Here is an 18,148-nt window from a genome sequence, read left to right as displayed (position 1 = left end):
AGCATAGTCACACTGTGTTCCTGCTCTAGGAATAAATCACTTTCTGTGAAGGGGCTTTAACAACTTTAAAACACACTGGGGCCATACAATCCTCCATCCTCCAAGCCCAGAAGAGAAGACGCTCTGAAGGGTCTGGCTCCTGTTGAAAGCAAAATGCTTTAAACTTTGGTTTCCACAGAACATTAAACATCATGTCTGGAAAATTGTTTTTGGTGGTCCCAATCGTTGGAGGAAAGAGGCTTGTTCATGTGCTTACAGCCTTTCATGATACTCTGAAGCTCTGGCGTAGCGCCCAAATACGTTCTGCAGAGCTGGGAAAGTGACACTTCACTGTAGTCTTCGTAAAACCTTCATAAACACTCCATAACACCAGTCGTGAACACACAGGGGAAAAAAGCCAAAAGACCTTTACACGTACAGTATCACGCAATGTTCATCATCTGAGCAATTCATTCTCCTTGACTATTGCTTAAATGAGCAGCTGGGCCTTCACTTTTTTTTTTGTATAGAGTTAGACCAGGGAAGCACATTTGATTAGCATATATAGTATGGAAGACGGTTACTGAAGGTATGAAAGATCCAGGAAGATGCAGTGTTCATTGAGGTCTACTTGAGATGATTAAAGTGGTGCAGCTCTTGGCCTTGTCCCTGACTGTTTGCCTTAAGCTGCACTCCTATTGTGACCCTTGACCCCACATAGGACAAAGGTCACCAGGCAGGCCTGTGATTGGCTCATTGGCCTGACACGACAGGTCAAGATGGATGGCTCTTTTAAGGTCAGCTGATTACCATGCTTATAGCCAGTGGAAAACACGGTCATTGAAGATAAAGAATAAAGGTTGGCTGAACAAAAGATGCAATCACTGAAAAACATTTTAAGAATAGTATAAATTATTCTTTGATATCGTCACTTGTGTATTGAATCCCACATTGGCCCTGAAGCAGAGGATGAAACAACTTTGAAGTGTGAATTTAAAAAAATCAGTAAGCATCCTGTGTGAAATCTTTCATCTATTGAGCCAGCCAAGAATCCATCAATGAACTAAAACAAGTCCTAAACCTTTTTTAGAACCCCCTAAAAGAGGACATAGGTCACTAGTCAGTATTCCCAAATCCTCAAACCTGGGAGCTGTGGGGTCCCTGTGAGGTCCCCAGGAAGAAAAGAGCAGTCAGTCCCACAGTAGAGAAGGGTGAGGGCCTGAGGGGTGCGGGCCTGGGCCAGGTCCTCCATTGATCTAAATGGAGATGCTGAGGTGGCAGGGAGGCGCTGAAGACAATGGAGTGCTCAGTGTCACCACCAGAGTCAGACGTGAGGTTCAGGGGATTAAACTTCATTCTCATAGCGCTGAATAAAGCTGATCCAGCCGTCTGCCTGCCTGGTGAGGACCTGAGCCTCACTGAAAGTGTTATTGTAGCTCCATTAATGCCTGCTGACGGGGCCACAACAGGCCCTGGAGCTGCTGGACAAAGAGAGTGGCCTTATTGTTCCTTTGGGACATGGCCCTGAAAGAAAGAACGAGATACATTGTCACTTCACTGCTAGGACCAGAGGAATTTTAAGATGGGGAATTTTGGGTAGTTCTGGTCTGAGTTCAAACTTTGAGTGTGTGTCGAATTGCCCAGTTCTCTGAACAGCACATTCTAGAAAGTAGAAGAGAAAAAATATACTTCAAATGATTTTTTTCTGCCTAGTTCTGTTGTTTCTCTTATCATATTCCTCCTGCCATTTAGCGGCCAGGTCTTTTGATGAGGGGATGAGAGAAATGAGAGGGAGTGATGGAGGGAGTGATGGAGTGATGGAGGAGAGAGGGAGTGAGTGAGTGAGGGGGAGGAGAGGGGGAGTGAGTGAGGGGGAGGAGAGGGGGAGTGAGTGAGTGAAAGGAGAGGGGGAGTGAGTGAGTGAGTGGAGAGGGGGAGTGAGTGAGTGACTGGAGATGGGGATTGAGTGAGTGACTGGAGATGGGGATTGAGTGAGTGACTGGAGATGGGGATTGAGTGAGTGACTGGAGATGGGGATTGAGTGAGTGACTGGAGATGGGGATTGAGTGAGTGACTGGAGATGGGGATTGAGTGAGTGACTGGAGATGGGGATTGAGTGAGTGACTGGAGATGGGGATTGAGTGAGTGACTGGAGATGGGGATTGAGTGAGTGACTGGAGATGGGGATTGAGTGAGTGACTGGAGATGGGGATTGAGTGAGTGACTGGAGAGGGGGAGTGAGTGAGTGACTGGAGAGGGGGAGTGAGTGAGTGACTGGAGAGGGGGAGTGAGTGAGTGACTGGAGAGGGGGAGTGAGTGAGTGACTGGAGAGGGGGAGTGAGTGAGTGACTGGAGAGGGGGAGTGAGTGAGTGAGTGAGTGGAGAGGGGGAGTGAGTGAGTGAGTGAGTGGAGAGGGGGAGTGAGTGAGTGAGTGAGTGGAGAGGGGGAGTGAGTGAGTGAGTGGAGAGGGGGAGTGAGTGAGTGAGTGGAGAGGGGGAGTGAGTGAGTGAGTGGAGAGGGGGAGTGAGTGAGTGAGTGGAGAGGGGGAGTGAGTGAGTGAGTGGAGAGGGGGAGTGAGTGAGTGAGTGGAGAGGGGGAGTGAGTGAGTGAGTGGAGAGGGGGAGTGAGTGAGTGAGTGGAGAGGGGGAGTGAGTGAGTGAGTGGAGAGGGGGAGTGAGTGAGTGAGTGGAGAGGGGGAGTGAGTGAGTGGAGAGGGGGAGGGAGTGAGTGGAGAGGGGGAGTGAGTGAGTGAGTGGAGAGGGGGAGTGAGTGAGTGAGTGGAGAGGGGGAGTGAGTGAGTGAGTGGAGAGGGGGAGTGAGTGAGTGAGTGGAGAGGGGGAGTGAGTGAGTGGAGAGGGGGAGTGAGTGAATGAGTGGAGAGGGGGAGTGAGTGAGTGAGTGGAGAGGGGGTGTGAGTGAGTGAGTGGAGAGGGGGTGTGAGTGAGTGAGTGAGTGGAGAGGGGGTGTGAGTGAGTGAGTGAGTGGAGAGGGGGTGTGAGTGAGTGAGTGAGTGGAGAGGGGGTGTGAGTGAGTGAGTGGAGAGGGGGGTGTGAGTGAGTGAGTGGAGAGGGGGGTGTGAGTGAGTGGAGAGGGGGGTGTGAGTGAGTGAGTGGAGAGGGGGGTGTGAGTGAGTGAGTGGAGAGGGGGGTGTGAGTGAGTGAGTGGAGAGGGGGGTGTGAGTGAGTGAGTGGAGAGGGGGGTGTGAGTGAGTGAGTGGAGAAGGGGGTGTGAGTGGAGAGGGGGAGTGAGTGAGTGGAGAGGGGGGTGTGAGTGAGTGAGTGGAGAGGGGGGTGTGAGTGAGTGAGTGGAGAGGGGGGTGTGAGTGAGTGAGTGGAGAAGGGGGTGTGAGTGGAGAGGGGGAGTGAGTGAGTGGAGAGGGGGAGTGAGTGAGTGGAGAGGGGGAGTGAGTGAGTGGAGAGGGGGAGTGAGTGGAGAGGGGGGTGTGAGTGAGTGAGTGGAGAGGGGGGTGTGAGTGAGTGAGTGGAGAGGGGGGTGTGAGTGAGTGAGTGGAGAGGGGGGTGTGAGTGAGTGAGTGGAGAGGGGGGTGTGAGTGAGTGAGTGGAGAAGGGGGTGTGAGTGGAGAGGGGGAGTGAGTGAGTGGAGAGGGGGGTGTGAGTGAGTGAGTGGAGAGGGGGGTGTGAGTGAGTGAGTGGAGAGGGGGGTGTGAGTGAGTGAGTGGAGAAGGGGGTGTGAGTGGAGAGGGGGAGTGAGTGAGTGGAGAGGGGGAGTGAGTGAGTGGAGAGGGGGAGTGAGTGGAGAGGGGGAGTGAGTGGAGAGGGGGAGTGAGTGGAGAGGGGGAGTGAGTGGAGAGGGGGAGTGAGTGAGTGAGGAGAGGGGGAGAGGGAGTGAGGGAGGAAAAATGTGAGTGAAGGAGTGAGTGAAGGAGTGAGGGAAGGAGTGAGTGGGGGAGTGAGTGAGTGGGGGAGTGAGTGAGTGGAGAGGGGGAGTGAGTGAGTGGAGAGGGGGAGTGAGTGAGTGGAGAGGGGGAGTGAGTGAGTGGAGAGGGGGAGTGAGTGAGTGGAGAGGGGGAGTGAGTGAGAGGAGGGGTTGAGAGAGAGAGGGAGAGTGATGAAGAGGGGGTAGTGAGAGGAGGAGTGAGTGAGTGAGGAGAGGGTGAGTGAGGAGTGAGTGAGTGAGTGAGTGGAGGAGTGAGTGAGTGGAGGAGTGAGTGAGTGGAGGAGTGAGTGAGTGAGTGGAGGAGTGAGTGAAGGAGTGGAGGAGTGAGTGAAGGAGTGGAGGAGTGAGTGAAGGAGTGGAGGAGTGAGTGAGTGAGGAGTGGAGGAGTGAGTGAGTGAGGAGTGGAGGAGTGAGTGAGTGAGGAGAGGGGGAGTGAGTGATGGAGAGGGGGAGGGAGTGAGAAATGAGAAGGGGGTGAGAGAGAGGGCGCGGGAGAGGGAAACGAGAGGGGGAGTGAGAGAGAGAAAGAGAGGAAAGGAGAGAGGAGTGAGAGCGAAACGAGAGGGGCAGGGAGTGAGAGAGAAACGAGAAGGGAGTGAGAGAGGAACGAGAGGGGAGAGGGGCAGGGGAGAGGGAGTGAGAGAGAAACGAGAAGGGGGCGAGAAAGGGGGTGAGGTGGTGATAGAGGGGGAGAGGGGCAAAGGGAGTGAGAGAGAGAAACAAGAAGGGGGTTTTTACTGAATGTATAAGAACATTTTCAACATTAAGCAGAGATGCCAAGAGCAGATCCCGGAGCACCCCCAGCATACTAATAATACTGTTGCCATCCATCATCACAGACAACAACCAATTAGCACATTCCTCTTTCTCCTGTTCTCATGTTCTTGGCTAATCCCTCCATTTTGTGTCATTCATCAAAAACAGAAAATGTTCTCGACTCAATACTGAGTGTAAGAGGCTGGAGGAATGTTGATTGAGGGGGGATTTTTCTGGGGGTTTATGGAAGGAGGCTGGGGCCTGGGCTGGAGTTACTGTACAGGCCTGGACCTTAATTGTGAAGAATACTGTAGACCTGGAGCTCTGTGGCGCCAATGCTGGCTGCAGTACTACTGACAATTAAGTTGTCAGCTGGTGCTCCAGAGCCCTCCTCCTCTGACCTGAAGAACTCTGCCTGACCTGCAGAGATAGTCCTGACGCCACTCAGGGACAACCATCTGACTGCAGCTCCGTCTCTCTCTCTCTCTCTCTCTCTCTCTCTCTCTCTCTCTCTCTCTCTCTCTCTCTCTCTCTCTCTCACTCTCACTCTCACTCTCACTCTCACTCTCACTCTCACTCTCACACACACACACACACACACACACACACACACACACACACTACAGCTTAATCTGTACTACATTCAGAGCCCCCCGCTGAGGATCTGTAAATACAAGGCATTCAGAAATGCGTTACAGATGTGTGCTGGCAGCAGGATTTCAGCAGTGTTGAGACATTCAGGTCTCTGAGTGTGTTCTTGTTGGACAGGGATATCTTTTAAAGCAGCGTACACATGGAGAGCCTCTCCTGTTACTTACCCTGTCTGCTGCAGACTGCTCTGCTGGCTGCCTCGCAAAGTAGGCAGGGGCTGAGCGCCTAAGCAGCAACACAACACCGCTTCATATAACTCTCTCCCCACCACCCACTCCCCTCTTCTCTCCATCTCCACTCTCAATCTTTCCACACAGTCAGTGTCTGATTTTTATCTCTTGGGCTGGCTTCTTTTGGGCCTGACCAAATTCGCCTGGGTCAGGCCTAGTTTAAATAGCAGGCTGGTAAGGTTTCAGCTCAGAGGGAGAGAGAGGAACCTGGCTACATCCTGAGGAGGTTTTAATGATTCAGACAGTCTCAGTCAAGCAGTGTCCCAAATGGCACCCTACTCCATATTTAGTGTGCTTTAGTCAGTCAGTCAGTCAGTGATGTGGTGTATTCTCCTCCTGAGGGGCCACCCCACTGGGTACACTGCAGAGCTGCTCTACTAGGCTGACTGGGCTAGGATCACACCAGCTGAACTCTACCTCTCTACTGGATTAAACCCAAATCCCTCCCACACCTTCTCACTCTCATAAATCCCCCTCTTTAACACAGAGAGGAGAGGGGAGAGAGCTAGTAGCTCCACATAGACTAGATCAAGCAGCTCAGGTGTTGTTTTAGTGGTTTTTTATTTGATTGCTGGAGTAGGTACTTCACACAAGGGATAGAGTGCACTGTGTTTATAATGTAGTTAGTATGTCTCTGGGTTTATATCTCTGTAGGTTTAAGGTGTGAGAGTGTTTTCAGTATTGTGTATGTCTATGCCAGAGTGAGAGAGAGAGCTTTTTCTGATCTGTGTGTAAAAGAGGGTGTGTGTGTAAATCAGGGGTGTGTGTGAAAGAGAACTCTCGGATCAAGGGTGTGTGTGTGTAATGGTTATTGGGCCAGATGACTTTAATGCCACGGAGACACCTGAGTTGGCATTTTCCATGGTGAAGAACTGTGCTCACATATCACGCAGTCCCATTGGTATGCACTCAGACACGGCTGCCAGGAGAGGAGAGGGGCTCGGGTCGGGTGGACTGAAAAAACAATCTCACCAGCGTATCGCTACCCCCAATGTCGATAGACCCCGTCACGGAAATAACCTCAGACAACCCACAATTCCCCACAGGAGGAGTGTAATTGTGACCAGTGATTGAGGCCGTTCTTTGACCAACTCCAGAGTGAGCGTACGACTGACTGCCACTGACACACAGTACGTGTGTCAGTGGCAGTCAGTCGTATGCTCACTCTGTTTAGATTCTTCAATTACAGTACTGTCTTCTCTAACTTTCTGGTTCTGCTCAGCTTCAACTCACAGTTGTCAAACAAATATATAGAGCTGAATACTGTCATTTGGATTTAGCCATGTCAGTATGTATTGGCGGCTCTAATGTAGATCTCCAGTGTCCATCTAGAATAGTTTGTTTATATGCTGTCTATACTCTTCCTCTTTACTGTATGTATGACAACAAACATGGAAATAAACTGTAGCTAAATCTGGTGGAATATATATTTGTTGTGCATGGTCCGTGACAAATACACTAAAATAAATGTGTCTCTGTTTCTCTTTCTCCAGGATGTGTTGGACAAGGCGTGTGCAGAGGGAATCGGTGATGAACATTACCGTTTAGAAGGTATGACCCCCCCCCCCCCCCCCCCCCCCCCCCCCCACTAAGCTCCTGAAATGTGCTGATGAGGTGGATGTATGGAACCCCTCCCTCCCCCTTTACCTACCTTCTCCTTTCCTCCTCCCTTTCTCTCACCCGGCCCTCCCCTCCCCCTCTGTGCTTTGCAACCCACCTCCATCTATTCTGTTTTCCCCTGTGTGGTGTGATCTTGGATTAAGGAATCAGGGTGGAAGGCCTCCCCCTTCATCTGAAAAGAGCACCAGACCTCTGTGCTACCTAACTGGCAGCAGGGGAGACTGGGATGGGACCAGCCCAGAGCTCTGTTGTGCTACCTAACTGGCAGCAGGGGAGACTGGGATGGGACCAGCCCAGAGCTCTGTTGTGCTACCTAACTGGCAGCAGGGGAGACTGGGATGGGACCAGCCCAGAGCTCTGTTGTGCTACCTAACTGGCAGCAGGGGAGACTGGGATGGGACCAGCCCAGAGCTCTGTTGTGCTACCTAACTGGCAGCAGGGGAGACTGGGATGGGACCAGCCCAGATATGTGGGTCAGGGTGTCTCGGCTGGCTAGTTTTGTCGTTGAGTTGAGTTAGCTCAGGCTTGTTTATTTTAAGGGGTGGGCCAGGTATGCTTTGGTCCTCATCACTGTCCTCTCCTCATAAAAGTGCCTAAAGACCTGGTGAAAAGCACTATAAATACAACCTATTATAGAACATGTAATTATGATCATGTTAGATGACCACACACCAGACCTTGTTCATGTCAAAATCCCTCTGTGTCAGCTTAGGAGCCATCTTGGTCCCTTTCTCTTCCCCTCATTCTCAGAAGAGTAGACACACCATGGTTCTCTTACAGACTCTGTAAGTACTATTTGAGGTACATTTCAGTCAGAACTTATGAGAGACATCTTATTATCAAAGTAGTTCTTCTTTAGACCTGGGGGTTCACTAACAGATTTCTTAAATCACATTTAAACTTGAATGAAAGCCGTTATGGAGCATTCCGGCTTTTTGATTCTTTATATCCCAGGAATGAAAGTGGACAGACATAGAGAGCCAGAGAGAGGTTACAGATGATCGTTAGGCCAAAGCACATATGAAAGCTTGTCTTTCCTCAGGTTTTCAGTAAGCATTTTCAAAGAAAGTTTGTGAGGATTAAAAAAGAACATGCTGGCAAAATTGCAAAGAGGGATGAAGCAAAAGGGATCCAAGATGGTAGTGTGTTTTGACTCTTTGGATCTTGCAATTACATCCTCTGTGCCTTTTCAAATGTAGTTTTCACAAGGCCATTAACTGACGCTTAGAAATCCCAAACAGCTGTATAAACCTGTATCTCTGTGTCTGGTCACACTTGCTTGACTCTCAGCTTTCAATTCTGTGTGGATGGTCTGAGAGTGTGTGACAGCGGTCTTGTGTGTGTAATGGCAGGGCTGTTGGATCAGGCATGATGGCATTGTGAGAGTGCCAGCCCAGTCCCTCCTCCACTCCCATCAGATCACCAGCCAATCCTCTGGCAGCATTTAGTTCCACTCATAAAGAGCAGGCCGACTGTATTTCAGTGATGAGGGGGTCAGTCTGAGAGGGAGATAGCAGATTATGTCTACATAGGGAATAGGGTGCCCTCTGGGACATAGCCTACAGTATTCCTCTGGGTCTTTTCATTAGCCTGGAGATGAGCATCACCATCTCCACATTGGGCTTGTTACCCAACAGATTTGCCCCCTCGCATGGTACAATGGTACCTTTGAGCATCTGTGATGATCAAAAGACAGGGTTCAATTTTCCACCTTCAAAAAGTTTTTGCTCCCCAGGACGCTGCCTTTCATTGTGCCTGCAGCCGAGGGGACGGGAGACGGGACAGACATGTTCCTCTCTCTTTGATCTGCTTGGATACGGAGGAAAGAGAACGAGGCTGTTGTGTCTGTCTGCTCCTTTGGCGACCACAACAAACGCTGTTTCAGATTTGACTTGGCTTAATTAATTAGTGATTCTGTTTTACAGCCGGCTGGTCTGATCCTCGGCCAAAAGGTTTGAGAATGGAACTTCAAAGTGCAACATGGGGTTGGGGGGGAGGTGTGTATGTGTGTGTGTGTGTGTGTGCATGCGCAGTAACCCAGCCATCTCCTGATTGGTCGGGCAGGAGCACAAGCAAAACCAAATGGCCACCAACTGCGTCCCAATGAAATGCCACCCTATTCTGTAAATAGTGCACTACTTGGACCCATGGAGTGACTGTGTATTCATGGCCTCTGCCCGTGGCCTATCAGTCTCTTTTTCATTTGTAGAACATCTCAGAGGTTTTAGTTGGATTAGGATGTGATGAGAGGATATGAAAGGACTGTGACATGTTACAGTAGGAGATGTTGGTGGGCTGACACACTATAAGGGTTTGATACTGTAGTTTGGGCCTACTGTTGATGAGGATGTGCGTAGCGGTGGAATAGGATGTGTGTGTGACAGACGAGGTGAGGCCTGCCTATGGGCGCTGTGTGTCTGAGCTATATGTCTGGAAGCTATAATACTCAGTGAAACATCCAGCATTATGAGCTCAGCTACAGTGGGCACAGAGACCGAGGCAGGGCTCCCATGGGGTTCTTTGATGTTCAGATCAGATGATGTTCCCACTTTAGAATGTAGTATCTTAAGCCACATTATACAGTAGCATCATGTCCTGTTCTTGGCATGTAGGGCATGTTATGTCTGTTCAGTTCCATGTTCTATTCATCAACCTCCTCTCCCATTCCTGGGGCTATGCTAGCACTTTCCCATGGCAATGATTTGCATCCAAGCCCCGAAGTATTTTGTGTCTGTGCCTTATGCTTATTTATACACTGGATTCTTGACGTAGCTTACTGTAATATATCTACTGCTATACATATCATTCTTAGTTGATCTTGTGTACATTCTCCCGGTGTACATACATATAGTTTGCATTTGATTACTGCTACAGTGCTATTTGGGTTGTTAATCAGATTCGTCCCGCTGTTGTTGATTTCTTGTCTTTTTTTGTATTTTCTTTCCTTACATTTTATTTGACATTTTACTGCATTGTTAGGAGCTAGTAACATTAGCATTTCGTTGCACCTGCTACAACATCTGCTAAACTGTGTACGCGACCAGTAAACTTGTATTTGATCATTTGGTTGCGTGTGTGTTCTTATAGTGGCTCTGCCCCCGGAGAAGACGGTGGACAGTTGCTGTGTGGAGGAGAAGATGCAGGGGAGAGCGAGCCAGGCGCCCACAGGCACACAGAAACAGCTCCAGTTTGAAGTGAGTGTGAAGTTGAACTGTGAACCACCAACATGGACCATTTATTAGTGCTTCTGGGAAAAACTAGAGTGACAATATAATACTCTTTCAGGGATGGAAGGAGGCACACTTGCACACAGTCGTGAATGTATTGATACTTATATTGCAATTCGTTTCAGGAGCTTGAGTGTGCCGTCTCTGTAGAGGAAGACAACAGACAGGAGTGGACGTTCACGCTGTATGATTTTGACAACAATGGCAAGGTCACCAGAGAGGTAAGGGTTCAAACATATTTTATATTCAAACATACTCTAACACATAACAGGGCACTTTCCTTTTCTTTACCCGCTCATGATCTTTTCCCGCCCATGATCTTTTCCTCTTTCAATCTAATACACACATACACATACATAGACTAAGTGAGACACAATCCGATGAAGTTACATTCATCCATTTCAATAATACAGCCACTAGGAACCAAAGAGACTTTTTCCTTTCCAGTGATAGATACCTAGTGGCTGGCTGCTGCCTTGTAAAGATCTGAGCAGTGCAGTCAGAGAGGCCTGTATTTTTGGAGAGCTGAGTTGAAACGGTGTGAAGAGACTGAAGCCGTCCTCTGTGTGGTTGGATGGTTGGATCTCCAGTTTCTTTGGCATCGCCCATGGCCCCGTGGCACATGAGGCGGCAGGCGGCAGCTCACACAAAAAGAAGAAGAAGAAGAAGAAGGAAATAGCTTTCTTCTCCAGCTCCCTTTCTTTATTTCTTCAGACGTATGAAAAAATGGAAAACTAAAAATGACATAGGAGGCTTTTTTGCGTCTTAGTGTTTGAAACGGTATCTGGTACCAGTCCCCAAAGAGCTCATAATAGGCCTTTATGTTGCATTCAGAGAGAGGCAAGGCAATAGGAATGCAGGCATTTGGACGTTTTAGAGGAGTGAGAGCAGAAGCTAGGCTAACAGGCCCAAAAGGTCCCAATTTCTGAGTGGTTTTGTAAGCCCCTTTTCTTGGCAGTGGCAGTCCAGGGAACATTAGTAGAAATGCAGTAATTACCTTCAGAGGGAAAATGCTAACAAGACTTGAAATATGTATAATTAAACATACTATGCTATTGATCCATCTGTGGATGTTCATGTTGCTCTCTTCCTGAACAGGCTTTTAAAGACTTAAGCGAGTACAGATTTCAGATGTCTGCTCTGTGCTCACTGACTTTGTGTGGCTGTTATTCGGCCTTTCTACAGGAATCCCATCCTACAGGATTTTCCCTCTTATGTTCTCTCTTTCTTATTCTGTCTGTCTGACTCTTAGCTCTGAGGCAAAGGTCTGTGCTATGGCCCTCAGCTACTCGACTCATGCAAAGAGTGAGAAAGAGAGAGATATTGAGAGGGAGAATACTTTTAAAAGCTCTTAATTGAACTACTTCCAAAGTTACACTAACCACCATAAAAAGCCTACAGAGAGAAAGGGTAATGAAGGCTCTATCTATTAAGAGCAGAGCTGCTATAGAGTGGGTTGTGCATTAGTTCATCTTTTAGCACTTCTCCTCCCATCTCCCAGACATATCTTGTCATGCATTTATCCCATCTTTGTACTCCCTCTTTGTACTCCCTGCCTGATCACTTTACAGGGAGAACACTGAAATAAAACAACTGACAACTCAGCATGTTCTTCTCTTCATCTCTCCTGTTTGCCTGTAACATGCTAGACAGACTACAGTAACTGAGTTGTCAGCTGTGCACTAACTCAGACCATCTCGCGCTTTCTCTCTCCCTCCCCCCTCAGGACATCACCAGCCTGCTCCACACCATCTATGAGGTGGTGGACACGTCGGTCAACCATTCCCCCAGCAGCAGCAAGACACTGCGGGTCAAGCTCTCCGTGGCCCCCGACTCCAGCCAGCGCTGGCGGAGCTGCACTCAGGGGCCCGCAGGTAACCACCAGGCTGGGAGAGGATCACAGGGCTGGGAGGATGGGCAGACAGGGGACCAGAAGGGGGAGATAGAGAGAGCGGTGCTCTTTGGGCTCCCCTACTTGACTTCTGCTGTCAGCACATCCAGAGTCTTGTTTGTTGTCATGCGGAAAGGCACCTGCTTCAGGCATGTCAGACTCCTCTCTCTCTCTGCCTCTGTCTCCATTTCTTCCATTGCTCCATCTCTCCGGCACAATGGGGTTAATTTTTAATGATGGGAGTAGTGACAGAGCTGAGAACCCCCCCAGTGCCTTCAAATACTCTGAAAGAAACCTTAAGAGATGCACCAACTCCGTTTGATAACCACAACCATTTTATTTTTCTCCAAAGTGTTTCTTCTTCTCCCTCACCCCCAACTTCTCAGAGCTGTCGGTAAAATATAGCTACATTCAACGTAACTTTTCTAACTGACGACTTGGTAAACAAGTATTGAGATTTTTTTTTTTTAATTGCTACAAAATATGATGCCCTGTTTGTTTACTTCCTGTTGTTGTGTCTATTTATAACGTCAAGCGATTCAAAAGAAGCAGGCTTTGAAAACGAAACATTAGCTGGCTGTCTTCACGCTAATTTCAGCTGTCTTCATGATAATTTCAAACCACAACATATCTCACTTCATTAATAAACTCTGGGTTATATATACAGTACCAGTCAAATGTTTGGACACAACTACTCATTCCAGGGTTTTTCTTTATTTTTACTATTTAATAGTGAAGAAATCAAAACTATGAAATAACACATATGGAATCATGTAGTAACCAAAAAAGTGTTAAACAAATCAAAATATATTTTATATTTGAGATTCTTCAAAGTAGCCACCCTTTGCCTTGATGACAGCTTTGCACATTCTCTCAACCAGCATCATGAGGTAGTCACCTGGAATGCTTTTCAGTTAACAGGTGTGCCTTGTTAAAAGTTAATTTGTGGAGTTTCTTTCCTTAATGTGTTTGAGCCAATCAGTTGTGTTGTGACAAGTTAGGGGTAGTATGCAGAAGATAGCCCTATTTGGTAAAAGAACAGCTCACATAAGCAAAGAGAAACGACAGTCCATCATTACTTTAACTTCTTATGGCTGCAGTCCCGTTAACGGGATCGATATGACAACAGCCAGTCGAAGTGCAGGGCGCCAAATTAAAAAAACAGAAATCTCATAATTAAAATTCCTCAGACATTCATGTGTCTTATATCATTTTAAAGGTATTCTTGTTGTTAATCCCACCAAAGTGTCCGATTTCAAATAGGCTTTTCAGCGAAAGCGCTACAAACGATTGTTAGGTCACCACAAAACCACAATAACCACATTTTTTTCCAACTAAAGATAGCTTTCACAAAAACCAGAATAGAGATAAAAGTAATCACTAACCTTTGATTATTTTCATCAGATGACACTCATAGGACTTCATGTTACACAATACATTCATGTTTTGTTTGATTAAGTTCATATTTATATAAAAAAATCTGAGTTTACATTGAGGTGTTAGATTCACTAGTTGCAAAAACATCAAGTGACTTTGCATAGCCACATCGTTTCAACAGAAATACTCAACATAAATATAAATGATAATACAAGTAATACACATAGAATTATAGATATACCTCTCCTTAATGCAACCGCTGTGTCAGATTTCAAAAAAACTTTACGGAAATCTAAACCATGCAATAATCTGAGACGGAGCTCAGATGATTAGCCAAATTAGCCACCATGTTGGACTCAACAGAAACCAGAAAATACATGATAAATGTTTCCTTACCTTTGATGAATTCATCAGAATGCAGTCCTAGGAATCCCAGGTCCACAATAAATGCTTGATTTGTTCGTTTATGTCAAATTAGCTACTTTCGAATTGTTTACCAAATACCCTAACCAAAGTCTCAAAGCGCAACCACTATAACGTGATGAAATGTCCAAACGTTCCGTTACAGTCAGTAGAAACATGGCAAACGATGTACTGAATCAATCTTTAGAATGTTGTTAACATACATCTTGAATAACGTTCCAACCGGAGAATTAAATCGACTTCAATTGAGAGAAGGAACGGAGCTCACTCTCACGTGAACGCGCCAGTTCAATGCGTGGGCACCTCATGGCAGTGATTACTCATTCCTGTCTCCTTCGAATCCCCTTCAAATTAGAGTCATCAGACTAAGTTCTATTGACTGTTGACATCTAGTGGAAGCCGTAGGAAGTGAAAACCCATCCATATCTCTCTTTATATTCAATGAGAGCTTGGTTGAAAATATGGCACCCCCAGAAAAAATCCAAACAGGAAGTGGAACTTCTCAGGTTTTTGCCTGCCATATGAGTTCTGTTAATCTCACAGACTTAATTCAAACAGTTTTAGAAACTTTAGAGTGTTTTCTATCCAATACTAATAATAATATGCATATATTAGCAACTGAGACTGAGGAGCTGGCCGTTTTACAATGGGCACCTTTCATCCAAGCTACTCAATACTGCCCCTTCAGACATAAGAAGTTAAGACATGAAGGTCAGTCAATCCGGGAAAATTTGAAGAACTTTGAAAGTTGCTTTAAGTGCAGTCGCAAAAAAACATCAAGCGCTATGATGAAACTAGCTCTCATGAGGACCGCAACGAGAAAGGAAGACCCAGAGTTACCTCTGCTGCAGAGGATAAGTTCATTAGAGTTACCAGCCTCAGAAATTGCTTCACAGAGTTCAAGTAACAGACACATTGAAACATCAACTGTTCAGAGGAGACTGTGTGAATCAGGCCTTCATGGTTGAATTGCTGCAAAGAAACCACTACTAAAGGACACCAATAAGAAGAAGAGACTTGCTTGGGCCAAGAAACACGAGCAATGGACATTAGACTGGTGGAAACCTGTCCAAATTTGAGATTTGATTCCAACCGCCGTCTGTTTGTGAGACGCAGAGTAGGTGAACGGATGTTCTCTGCGTGTGTGGTTCCCACCGTGAAGCATGGAGGAGGTGGTGTAGGGGTGCTATGCTGGTGACACAGTCTGTGATTTATTTTGAATTCAAGGCAGACTTAAACAGCATGGCTACCACATCATTCTGCAGCATTACACCAGTCCCACTAAGCGCAAACCAGAGGGGATATCATTTGTTTTTCAACAGGACCATGACCCAAAATACACCTCCTGGCTGTGTAAGGGCTATTTGACCAAGGAGAGTGATGGAGTGCTGCATCAGATGACCTGGCCTCCACAACCACCCGACCTAACCCAATTGAGATGGTTTGGGATGAGTTGGAGTGCAGAGTGAAGGAAAAGCAGCCAACAAGTGCTCAGCATATGCAGGAACTCCTTCAAGACTGTTGGAAAAGCATTCCAGGTGAAGCTGGTTGAGAGAATGCCAGGGATGTGCAAAGCTGTCATCAAGGAAAAGGGTTGCTACTTTGAAGAATCTCAAATATATTTTGATTTGTTTAACACATGATTCCATATGTGTTACTTCATAGTTTTGATGTCTTCACTATTATTCTACAATGTAGAAAATAGTACAAATAAAGAAAAACCCTTTAATGAGTAGATGTGTCCAAACTTTTGACTGGTACTGTATATATTCTTTGTCTTATATGAGGCCTGGAGTAAATAAATGATACATTGTTGTTTTTTCTCTTTTATAGATCTTCAAAGTAAAAGACTGTGAACAAAGGTTTCTTTCTTCTGAGAGAAATAGACATGCATGCTTGTGTGTGTGTGTGGCTGCTCTTTTTGATAATGTCCTGCTCACTCTCTCACAGACATGCCCCACCCCAGAACCAAGACTGACAAGTGCATTGAAGACCTTAAAAGTGTGGAGAAGAAGTCTCGAGCCCTCCTCAGGTAACATATGTTCTACAGCCTGCATCAATGTTTTACAAGACAATAATGTATATCTGTGCATTTTTGACACTAATAACATTTATTTTGACACCGACAGAATGTATGTTTTGCAATGCATCTTAGAGAGCTAAAATACTGCTTCAAGCTGTTGTAAAGTCCCATCTCTCTCCCCTCCAGGCGCCATCACAGTGACCACCACACTATCCAGCACCAGGTTCTGACCCAGCAGGGTCAGAGTCGGGGCTGCCAGCGCCACTGTGTGGATGAGAACCTGGAGCGCAGGAACCACTACCTAGACCTGGCCGGCATCGAGAATTACACATCCCGCTTTGGAGCAGGTGAGCTGGCCCAGGTGGGCTGGTCCGGGGGGGGGGGGTAGAAAGCCAGAGGGATGGGGGGGCTAGGGCCGGGGGTGATGATGGAGAGATTGGAGACTAGAGGCACTGACCGATCACAGCACCCGGGTACTTTGAAGCTGTGTCCAGATAAAGAGAGGGCTTCATTACCCCAGCACCTGCTTGGAGGGATACAGGCAGGCAGGTCTGGCCAGTAAAACATCTGGACCCACAAGGGCACAATACGATATGACTTCAGGGGCCAGGCCACATCATGAAGTGAATTAAATTCTGTTTAATATGGGGCTGCTTTTGTTTAAATGTCTGTGTTGACGGGAGGATTTTTGTAGTGTGACACCCTCTAGTTCAAAGCAGAAAAATACTCTTTGTCCCGTGAAAAAAAGAAAGCAGAAAAAATGGAAAAAGGCATTAAAATAGTATTGGAACTAGTAATATTAACGTTTATGAGTTCTCAGTCTTTCAATGAAGTTAGTGATGTATCAATTGACCCATCATGGGTTATTTATCCTGACCTATATTTCTCCCCTCTCCAGCCCCCACCACAGAGCCTGTGAAAGCAGAGCCACAGACCCGACCATTGAACCAGACCAGGTCTCGCTCTCATGAACCAGAGAACGGCCACACCTACTCCCACCACCGTCGCTCACAGGTGGCCATGGAGAGCAGCGCCGCCCCAGGCCCTGACACCCTTTGTCCCCCACGACCGAGTAAAGACTCAGGTAAACACGCCCTGCGCTCCCCCAAGACCCACAGCCGGACGCACCCCACACAGACCACCACGGGCAGGGTGATGAGGAGCAGAGGGGCCCCACCTCCCCCGGCCCTACCCAGCCAGGCCCCCCCCCACCAGTCCTCAGCCCCCTACCGCAGGCACAAGCAGAGGGCCAAGGAGGGCCAGCAGCAGTACCAAGCCCTGGGGGCTCCAGTGGGGCCTGTGGTGGAGAAGGAGCAGGTGAGGGTCCTACCCAGTGTGCTGCTCTATGAAGGAGGGCTGGCCCAGATGGTTCAAAGGCACGAGCATCATCACCACCATGAACACCACCACCACTACCACCACTTCTACCAGTCCTGAGGCAGCCAGCCAGCCAGCTCCCTGCCCTGCTGCCCCCGGCCCCAGAGCACCTTCTCACAGCCCCACCTCAACCTGGCTCCACTGCCAGGCCAGTAGACTCTACAGACAGACAGGCCCCTCCCACACAGCACAGCAACAGCACAGCCAGAACTGTGTCACTGTTTGGGGGAGTTGGGTCTTGCATGGCCCTGTGGGCTAAGAGGACAGGACATCAAGAGGAGTTGGACAGACAGGGAGAGGTGCAGGGTGAAGAGGGTTATTATGGGGTTGTCCAGGCATGAAGAGTCCCTGTGAGGCAGCGGGACAGTGTCTTGGTCTTCAGGTGTGCCAGGAACCAGGAGCAGGACAGGGCAGAGGGATGTAACAGGGGAGCCTGAGAGGAACAGAAGGAGATAAGAGACTTGGCTGTAATCTTTCAGAGGACTCCTCTCATCCCTCTCTGTCTGTCTGGTTCTCTGAAACCCTCTACTCTGATGGACTAGGTGACTTTACGAAGCCATACTGGCACTGCCATCCTCACATACCTCTACGTTTTGGGGAATGAGAGGTGAGGGTCTGGTTTGGAGAGCGAGAGAGATTTGTGTGTATGAATATAGTGTGTGTGAGAGCATGTGTTACCTGTCTGCTGTGACACCC

The 18,148-nt window shown here is 47.8% G+C and overlaps 1 protein-coding gene across 1 annotated transcript in view; it reads left to right on the top strand.

Annotated features, from left to right (window-relative positions):
- Positions 1–17,642, top strand: part of LOC120025373 (protein naked cuticle homolog 1-like) — a 36,920-nt gene extending 19,278 nt beyond the window's left edge. Inside the window, exons 4-10 of the mRNA XM_038969915.1 lie at positions 7,008–7,065; positions 10,222–10,328; positions 10,487–10,582; positions 12,088–12,235; positions 16,003–16,084; positions 16,262–16,422; positions 16,974–17,642. Of these exons, the coding sequence (XP_038825843.1) occupies positions 7,008–7,065; positions 10,222–10,328; positions 10,487–10,582; positions 12,088–12,235; positions 16,003–16,084; positions 16,262–16,422; positions 16,974–17,512 (1,191 nt within the window). The 3' untranslated portion in view covers positions 17,513–17,642. The remainder of the gene's footprint in view (positions 1–7,007; positions 7,066–10,221; positions 10,329–10,486; positions 10,583–12,087; positions 12,236–16,002; positions 16,085–16,261; positions 16,423–16,973) is intronic.
- Positions 17,643–18,148: the final 506 nt, after the last annotated feature.

Source organism: Salvelinus namaycush, chromosome 30, assembly GCF_016432855.1.
Source record: "Salvelinus namaycush isolate Seneca chromosome 30, SaNama_1.0, whole genome shotgun sequence".
NCBI lineage: Eukaryota > Metazoa > Chordata > Actinopteri > Salmoniformes > Salmonidae > Salvelinus > Salvelinus namaycush.
This window is presented reverse-complemented; position numbering and strand designations above follow the sequence as displayed.